Source organism: Opisthocomus hoazin, chromosome 1 (assembly GCF_030867145.1).
Source record: "Opisthocomus hoazin isolate bOpiHoa1 chromosome 1, bOpiHoa1.hap1, whole genome shotgun sequence".
Lineage (NCBI taxonomy): Eukaryota > Metazoa > Chordata > Aves > Opisthocomiformes > Opisthocomidae > Opisthocomus > Opisthocomus hoazin.
Genome location: NC_134414.1, coordinates 23,507,466 through 23,516,608, shown reverse-complemented (window position 1 = coordinate 23,516,608; position 9,143 = coordinate 23,507,466). Strand labels below are relative to the sequence as shown.

The 9,143-nt window shown below is 47.6% G+C and overlaps 1 protein-coding gene across 1 annotated transcript in view; it reads left to right on the top strand.

Moving 5' to 3' along the window:
• Positions 1–441: 441 nt before the first annotated feature.
• XPO4 (exportin 4) overlaps positions 442–9,143 on the top strand; it is a 92,733-nt gene continuing 84,031 nt past the window's right edge. The window contains exon 1 of the mRNA XM_075418950.1: positions 442–591. Coding sequence (XP_075275065.1) covers positions 523–591 — 69 coding nt within the window. The 5' untranslated portion in view covers positions 442–522. The remainder of the gene's footprint in view (positions 592–9,143) is intronic.

Below are 9,143 nucleotides of genomic sequence, written 5' to 3'. Positions count from 1 at the left end.
AAACCTTGGCCGGATTTTTTTGTCTGCCAGAAGGCAGTTCCACTCGTGCAGGCGCTGGCCACCTCCTCCGCTCCCCCCCCGCTTTCCTACCCCTCCCCGCCCCGCCGAAACCGCTGAGCGCAGGGCATCGCCGGCCCCGCCCGCCCGCGGCCCCGCCGCCTCGGACGCGGAAACGCGGCCGCCCCGGGCCGTGCCCAGACGGGGCCCCCGCCCCGGGCCTCGCCCCGCCCTCCCGACGGCGCCGCCTCGGCCCGGGAGGCCTCGCGCCGCTCCGCGCCCACACGCGGGCCCCGGCAGGTGCGGCGGCCCCACCCCGGAGGCGGGCGGGGAAGGAGGGAGGGCGGGCGCGGCGCGGCGCGGCGGGGGCTGTCTCCGGCGGCGCCCCCCCCCCCCCCGCCTGGCAGCCACGCTGCGGCGGCGCCGCCGTTTCGCCTCCGCGCCGGGGCCGGGCCGCGGCCGGGATTGGCTGCGCGGCCGCTTTGTCCCAGAATGCAGCGCATGGCGCGTCATTGAAGAGAGACCATGATGGCGGCGGCCGCGGGGGCCCCGGAGGTGATCGCCCAGCTGGAGAACGCGGCCAAAGTGCTGATGGTGAGGCGGGGCAGCGGGAAGGGGAGGGGGGGTGGGGGTCCCGGGTCCCGCCGCCCCGCGCCTCCGCTCCCACCGCCCGGCCGAGCCCCCCGCCGCCCTCAGGCGCGGGGCGCGCGGTGCCTCCGCCGCCCCCTCCCCGCCTCCTCCCGCTCCCCGGGCGGCCTCCCCCTTCCCCTCCGCTTCGCGGGGGGCCGGCTCGTCTCTGTCACCCCCGTCTGCCGCCCGCTCCCCTCCGCCCCGGGCAGGCTGCCGCCGTCCCGTCCCGTCCCCCCACCCCGAGCCCCCGCACCGCCATTGTCCGCCGCGGAGCCCCGCGCCCGCGGTGCCGGTGAGCAGCTCTCCCTCCTCCCTCCCTTCCGCGGCAGCGGGTCGTGCCCGGGCGGCGGGGCAGACTCGGCGGCGGCGGGCCGAGCCCCGCTCCCTTCCAGAGTTTTCCTTTCGGTGGAGGCTGACAGCGCTGCCCGCCGGAGCAGACCCAGACCCTGCTGTGACCGGGTATCCGTGCGGGCGGGCCGCGGGCCCGTGGCCTGGGGTTCTCCGTGACTGCGCGGAGCAGAAAGTCCGCCCGGAGAAAGCCGGCCCTGCCGTGGAGCCGAACGGCCGCAGCGACTGTCGGCCTTGAAGCGTCCTGGTCGCGTATCCGTGTAAAAGTGGTTTTTCTTGTTCCTTTGGATGAGGAGCTGTGTGTTGGCCTGTGTCGCTCACAGAATGGTGGGGGTTGGAAGGGACCTCTGTGGGACATCTAATCCAATCCGCCGGCCAAAGCAGGGTCACCTACAGCAGGCTGCACAGGACCTTGTCCAGGCGGGTCTTGAATATCTCCAGAGAAGGAGAATCCACCACCTCCCTGGGCAACCTGTTCCAGTGCTCCGTCACCCTCAGAGGGAAGAAGTTGTTCTTGCGGGTTTTCTAAAAGTGGCTAGGTTAAAGCCTTCCCCACGAAACCTAGCTTACCAAAATGGGGTTCCAAAAGAAATAAAGTTTGTAAGCTGCCGCTATTACAGGGATTTCAAAAGAGCCAAGCAAATAGTTGTTGGGAAGTTTGCCTAGTATTGATAACTGATTGTTGACCAGAGCCTGGCTGATTGCGAGATTAATCTCCAGCCGAAGCAGCCCGACTGTGAAGCGACAGGTGATTAGCTGTATTTGCAGGTGTCCTCGTCAAGATACTTGTGTGCCTTACTCCCTGAGAAATCAAAGCCTGAAAAATGTTTACTGTGTTTCCAAACGGGAAAGTAAAGGGTTAGCAACAAGCACTGATCTTCTTAGAAAAAAACTTCTCGAAGTACATGAACAGTGATGCGTCTTAAGCTTTGAGTTGCCTTTGATTCATGCATGCCTTTGCAGAATGTGACTGCATAGATTGTTGGACGTTCTCGTAATGCCTGTGTTTCTCAGTTTTAAAAATAACGTGGTCGCTGTCATTACCAGAAGCGTTTGACTGCGTAGGGGAAAGAAGTAACGAGTATTATTATGAGACAGCGCACGTGTGTGGAAGGAAGCTGGCGGTTAGGTAGTTTTCAGTATCACACTGGTAGCACATGGAGCGATGTGTCCAAAGTTCTGCATTTGTGCTAGAAAACTTAGTGTTACCTGTGTTGGCATCATTTCCCTAGCCTAGCCCTGCTGCTGTAGAGAGGGAAATGCAACTTAAAGTGGTTTTTAAGTAAATAAAAATGTTAATACAGTGAAAAGACACAAGCCTTTTATGGTAGTGTTTGTGCTTCTGTTGAGGAATAGGTGCTAAACTTGCTGGTAGAATGAAGTCTCAGGTCTGTCAGCAAGTGGTTGTTGGGATCCTTGTGGAGTTTCTAGCTTCCTCTCTCCCTCCAGCCTCTGACAGTCTGAAAGCTGACTTGTTTCGGTCATCAGCTTTTGTTTGTTCTATTGTTTTGTTTTCAACAGCTGCTCTTGGAAGCCTCATGGACAACACTGAGCTGACAAGAATTAGTTAGATAGCGCTTCCTGAGGAAGTGCGTAAAGCAGAGATATTTACTAAAGCTAGCCCGGAGGCTAAGGACCCAGGATCAGGCTTTCAGCTGGTTTGGCTCTAGAAGAGGTGTGAGAACTGCTTGGGGTTACTGCTCTGTGTTTGTTGTTCTCCAAAATTGTCAGGTCTTTGGAGTGACGAAGGAGGGGCGGAGTGCAGCTCGCTGTGTGTGCTGCTTTACAGAGGGGCACGTGAGACCCCAGAGACTGGAAGGGTTATGCGCTCTGCTGCTGTTCGTTCTCACCAGCAACTGTGGAAAAACAAGGGCTGCGTTGTGTTTCGGGACTGCACCTGGACAGTGATGATCTTAATGTAGTTTATCCAGAGGACTGTGCTGCTTGGTAAAATCTGGCAAAACATCTGCTTGGAGATGAGGGCGAGAAGTAACTGTGGGTGGCAGATGGGAGGTGCGAACTGATCAAGCAAAGCGGTGGGATCACTTAGAAAGGTATTTATGTAAAAATACGAGGACTTGGGGGAGGGTGGTGAACCTGCTGCTAGTAATGGAGATCGTGAGTAGAGCCTGGCGCCTTGCGGTGGAGCCACACCTGCAGCGATGAGAAAGGGCAGAGCTGCAAGATGGCAGCGAGTTTTAGCTGGGCAGGGCGTTGTGGAGGGGTTCGGTGAGGTTTTCTTCTGGCGGTCTGTGGCAGCTGAGACTAGCAATTCTTGCAAAATACAGTTGGCTAGGGAGGCATTGGAGGTGGTGCAGCATATCTGAGGACGGAGCTGGGTGTGGTGGTGATTTACATGATACTTGTCTTGATTTCAAACTGAAATACTGAGCCGCAGGGAGAAGAATGGACTAGAGGAATTCAGACATGCTAATAAAAAAAAGTGAGTATGTTTAATTAACTTTCTTTGAGGGTAAGTATGGATTACCATGAGCTCTCTAAATGTTTGAGAAATATTTTAATAGGTTTTTTTATTGCTCTGGGTTAGTTGAGTTTTCCTTTGGAAAACTACATTTTATATGTCGGATAAGAGACACCTTAGTTCTGGTCTCATAAATTGCTGATCTTTATGGACTTTACAAACCGTGGAATGCAGTGTATGAAAACTGGAAAGATCCAATCAGTTCTCTTGTCAAGCTCCTCTGCAGCTGTGTAGAAATGCTTTTGTTGTGTTACCAATAATGCCTTTCAACAGGTTCTAGATAGCCCACATTCAAAAGGCTTAGTTTGGAAAATGATTGAAATTTGGGATAAGTTGAAAATTTGTTATAGAAGATGAAACTTGAGTTGTCATTAGCTGCTAAATATGACTTTGAATGCTGGTCCTAAGACAGGTTTCTGTGGTGTGTGTGTAAGAGTATTTGCTGTACGAAAAAGTGTGTGCTTTTTGGGTACTTCATTGATTTCCAGCAAAGCTAAATGGTGTTTACTGGAAGTGAGGTCCCCATAGTGCCTTGTAACTTCAAGCGTAAAATTCCGTGCTGTTGTTCAGTGCCACGGGCTGGTGTACGCCTTTGACCTGTGTGACTTTGGCTTGGTGAAGACCATACACCAGGATCTGTATGAACCAAATGAATTTACTGCTCCTCCATTTCCAGCAGGCATGGCATCCCCTAGCCGGATGACTGTGGTTCCTATCTATTATGTTCTGTTTAGCTCAGGTAGTAATTAGTGCCGAATATAATTAGTATCAGTTAAGCACTGTTTTGATAACTGTCTTCATGGGTGAGAGATGATGTGAGTTGTATTATTAAGGGAAGAAATGTAAATGTCATTCCATAGGTGAGAGGATGAAGTAGGAAGGATGCCTAAGACTGTTTAGTTATTGCTGAGAGTTTATTAAAGCAGGTTGAAATTTTTTAGTGTACGATGTTTTGTGACACCTAAATGTAAATTCACAAGTTATAGCTTGTTCCCCTGCCCCCTCCTCCAAAAAGGGGTGCTCTGTTCCTACCTGTAGCTTCACCCTCCCCCTGGTGACCCTGTGCTGAATGTATTAATATTGCTGAGATGACATAGGAATTAAACGTGGGAATGGATTTCTGCCAGGTTAGGAAGAGGAATTGGCTATCTGTGCAGCCATTTAGGTCGCAAAGCTAGCACAAGGCAGGACTGAAATTAGCTTGTTGGACATGTACAGGGCTGCTGTCCCTGTTAGCAGTGGTGAGCTGTCGGGTTGGCTCAAGTGTATCACATATCTTCACCGTACAATTTACTTGCTGACTCTGGCTGTCTTGGTATTAGAAATGCCAGACGCTTCTTGGAGATGCACAGTGACAAGCCAAGAGGTTGCATGTTTCAGAAAGGGAAATTCAAGATGGAGAGAAGGCCAAAAAAACCAAAAAATGTCACAGTCAAGTGTGGTTGGTGAAGGCAGTGGAGCAGGCTATCTGTAGAGGCTATGGGATCGCCTGTCTTTGGAGATATTTAAAACTTGACTGAACAAGGCCCTGAACAACCTGATCTAACTTTGAAATGAATTCTCTTTCGGGCAGGGGACTGAGCGAAGTGAGGTCCAGAGGCCCCTGTCATCCTAAGCTGTTCTGTGCGATATGGGTCTGCGTAGCATTAACAGGTTCAAGAACACTCGAGCAAAGGCTTTTGCACAAGAATTCCCTTCTTTAAAATTTTGTAAATGTTCTTGTTTCACCGTGGTCTGTTTTGAGGGTGGTGGGGGATTCACACATTACTGTCTTCTCGGGGTACTACTTGGTTTGTGACTTATCCTGCCCTTGTGAGGGAGGTTTCAGGCTAAAGTTGGGTAGTCTGACAATGGTCATACAAACTTCTCTTTCAGATGTTGAAATAAGCTTATAGAATAAGAGCGTAAAGGAGCACGTTAGTGTCCTTAACATCCAAGATCAAATTGTCTATATCATCTACCCTGACAACTTGTATGGTTTGCTCTTTTTTTGGCCTGCCTTTCTTGGAGTTCAGGGCCATGACAATCCTCCTTCCAGGAGGAAGTTCAGTTTCCCGCTGCAACCTGTCTTCACTGCAGTGCTGTTTTTTGGATTGTGGAGCATGACTAAGAGTAAGGGTGAAAGGGAGAGATGGACTAGCTCTTGATTTGTTATCGCAGGTTATCTGTAGGAAGAAATCAGGCAAATGAATCATTCCAGTATATAATGGCTGGATTAGACCAAGCATCTGCCCAGATGAGTTCTGTTTCCAGTGATGGCTGATTAGAGAAAGGGTCTAAAAAATAAGAATAATGTTTTCACCAGTATATGCTTCACCTTACTTGAATTAGCAATTTCAAGAGCTTGAGGTAGTTGTGTTTAATGATTGATCAACTTTTCTTCCACAGATGTGTCCAGTTGCTTCTGGAATACATTTTTTTTTAATTTTCTTAGTTTTTTTATTATACTTGCCTGGTAGTAATGAGTTTCACAGGTGTTTTTTGGAAGAACCCTAACATTATGTTATTTGAGAGAAGCCTGCTGTTTGATCATTTAATTCGTTCTTGAATTATGAGAAATACCTGATCATTGTTCTGATTTTTCTTCTATGCTATCCTTTGTGATTTTTATAGCTCTCTATCATATTGCATCCTCCAGCAATCTGTTAGCTAAACTGAAGGGTCTTGTCAGTTTTTCACGTGGGAGACTCCCCGTATATCTAATCATCCCTGTACTCCTCTGTAGCTTTTTAGATTTATGATGCCTTTTTTGAGATGGACTGACCAGAACCACATTCTTTTGTGATGTGCATGCTTGAGTGTTTTAGAAGGTTTTAAATTTTTGGTATTCTGTATTCCTTTCCTAATAGTACCTAACATTGTGCTTTTCTTTATTGCTTCAGAGAAGCAAGGTGATGTTTTCAGAGGACTATGCCCAAGCTGTCCGGATCTTTTTCTGGAGTGGTACTAAGTAACTTAGTCCATCGTGTGTATATATAGTTTTGACTCCTTTAGCTTAAGAACTGGTATGGTTGGTGCATTTTACAGGCACACGGTTCAGATTACAGCTTGGGAGATAAGTGCATGCAGTGTGTGGCACGCTAATGAAACTTTTACCTGGGAACTGAGAACAAATGTGCATGGAGCATACCCAAAGCACACAGTTCTAAGGGTGAGGAGTTGAGCATAGGAATGTGAGGATTGATACAGATTCTGGTATTTTTGAAAAGCAAACATTGTGTCTGATGAAATGAAAATCTGGCGAAATGGGATTCTTCACGCTTAAGTTTTATTTCTCCTGACAGTTTCACAGAGGAGGGAGTATTTGTCTTTTTGAATCAAGATGTTTCACACTCATTTGACACGTCACTGTTACATTGGCATATTTCTATATTTTGTTCTGAGCTGTCAATGAAAATACTGTGTCTGCTCCTAGAGTTGTCTGCTGGGAAGCTTCATTAGTCTGTAACTCCATCTGGATAATTCTTCTTCTGGCACTACCTACTGCTGTCTTCCCTTTAACCTGCTTCCTAAGAGTCTTATCGTTGTTATGCTAATCTGTGTTCATTAGTTAATTAACAGCTTTCCATATGGAGGGGTAGAAGAAATCCTCTTAAGTTGAGCTGATGCTGTCACAAGCAGCTAAATAAAATATTCGCTTCCGTCAATTTTGATACTAAAAATTCTGTCTGGATTAGGTATACATAAGATCTCCACTTCTGTGTTGTGGCTTGATGTAGGTAGGGGTGGAATTCTGGATTTTGATTATCATGTCCTTTTCCGTTTTACAAGGGGGAAAGGTATTCTTCATATGTATCTCCTTTTCTGCTTTCCTCGGCTTCCCCGGGACAAAACAAAGTGGAACTGATGCCTGTGTTGGGGCAGTGACCTGGTAGAGGGAATGTGGTAAAATTTGGAGCAATTTTGATGCATAGTGGGGTGTATGCGTGGCATGAAGCCACGTGTGTGCTGGGAGATGTGGTGCAGAAGGAAGAGTGTCAGATCTGAGCTGTGGGATATGTCGATGTGGGTCTTCAGTTCTTTTTCATCCCTTTAAAGTCTGTCTGAAACATCCTGTTGAATAGGGAGTAGTTGTTGAAATAGGGATTTTGGAAAATGGAGGAAAACTGGCAGGAGGATGTCTTTTAAATACTCTCTCTTCTTCCCCCTCCCTGCCTCCCGAAAAGGAGAACTCCAGACTTTCCTACTTCTGAGACATAATGAGGAGTAGCGGCTGTGCAGTGCTACCTTTGGCTCTACTGAAACACAGAGTAGTAGTATACTCACCTAAGTGGCTGCATAGTGAACTGGATTGGGAAGTGGATGCAGGCAGAAAAGGGTTTTTTAATTTGGGTAATTTTCACTATGTTGCATTATAAACAATTTTGCTACCTTGACTGAGATGAAAAAGCTTGCCTATGCTCCTAAAAGAAGTTTGGTTGAATTAGGCTGTTAAATCACTTAGGAAATAGCACATATAATTCTCTTTGTCTTCAGATCAAGACTATTTTTAGGAAATAGGAGATATGATTCTCTCTGTCTTCAGATCAAGGCTAGTTTTTTTTTTTTTTAACGGAAAAGACACTTAAAGTTTAAGTGAATGAAGTTTTATTGCTTTTGTTACTCTGCCTACCAAATTCAAAATTTACAGAACTGTATAAGTGAAGATGAAGAAAGGCTAAAGGTATATCATGGTTTGTGCTGAAATTATGAATTTCAGTATTTATCATCATGCAGTCCAGCTGTGTTATGTGCAGCTGTGCAAAATGATAGAGGCACAGCTGTAGTAGTGTTGAAAATACGCCCTATGCCAGGGTCTCTCGAAGGCTTTGTATAATTAATTTATGGCTGTGAAATCTAAGTGCAGAAATGTGTTTTGCCGTGGAATTTTACTGTTTATGATGGTGGTTCCTGGGATTTCAAAAGGCTTGGCCAAGGTGAAGAACATCTGCAGTCGCAGGCTTGTAAGTGTGATGCAGACATAGGCTTCTGTGAAAACGTAATCTAAAGCAGCGTAACAGTGAGTGGGTGAGGAAAATCATTGCTTCTCTTTTTGCTGTGTTGATTATCTGCTAGGTTTAATGAGCTGGCCTGGCTTACAGAAGGACCTGCCAGTTGCTAAAGCTAGCACGGGGTAATAATGTGTGTCTAGGAATGGAGAGTAATTAGCGTGGTGGGAAGGAGAGGAGGAAGGTCTGCGTTGCCTCTCCGGGAACCACAGCCTTGGAGTTCTGGTTCAGTTAGTTGTCTGACAGTTCACTACTATCAACTTAGACTAGGATCCTGTTGTAATGAAGGAAAAGAATAGTGTCAGCGTCCTGCACGAATGTGTTTCAAAATCTGTTCATGGGAGGAGCTGCAGAGAAGTTAGATGGTATTTGTCTTTTTCTGTACTTCACTGAAGTATTCTGTTTTCCTGCTAAGAATGGAGTGTAATGCTTAGAGTGCTGGTGTTTTGAGGGGGTTCCTGTAGTATGGCATTAAGGCTGTATTGGAGTGGGTGATTGTTCCTTGGCTTTGTTTCCAGTTTTTCAGAAATGGGTAACTTGATAGCTTTGAAGACATTGAGATGGTCGAGCCACTTTCAATTGGTTCTTCAGTCTGCTTTGGAAGGACCTTGAATTTGACTCTTTCATCTCACAAGTGGATATCCAGGCCTCTGAGGCTTTTGCTCCAACAACAGGTGAAGGAGGGCAGAGGCAGTTTG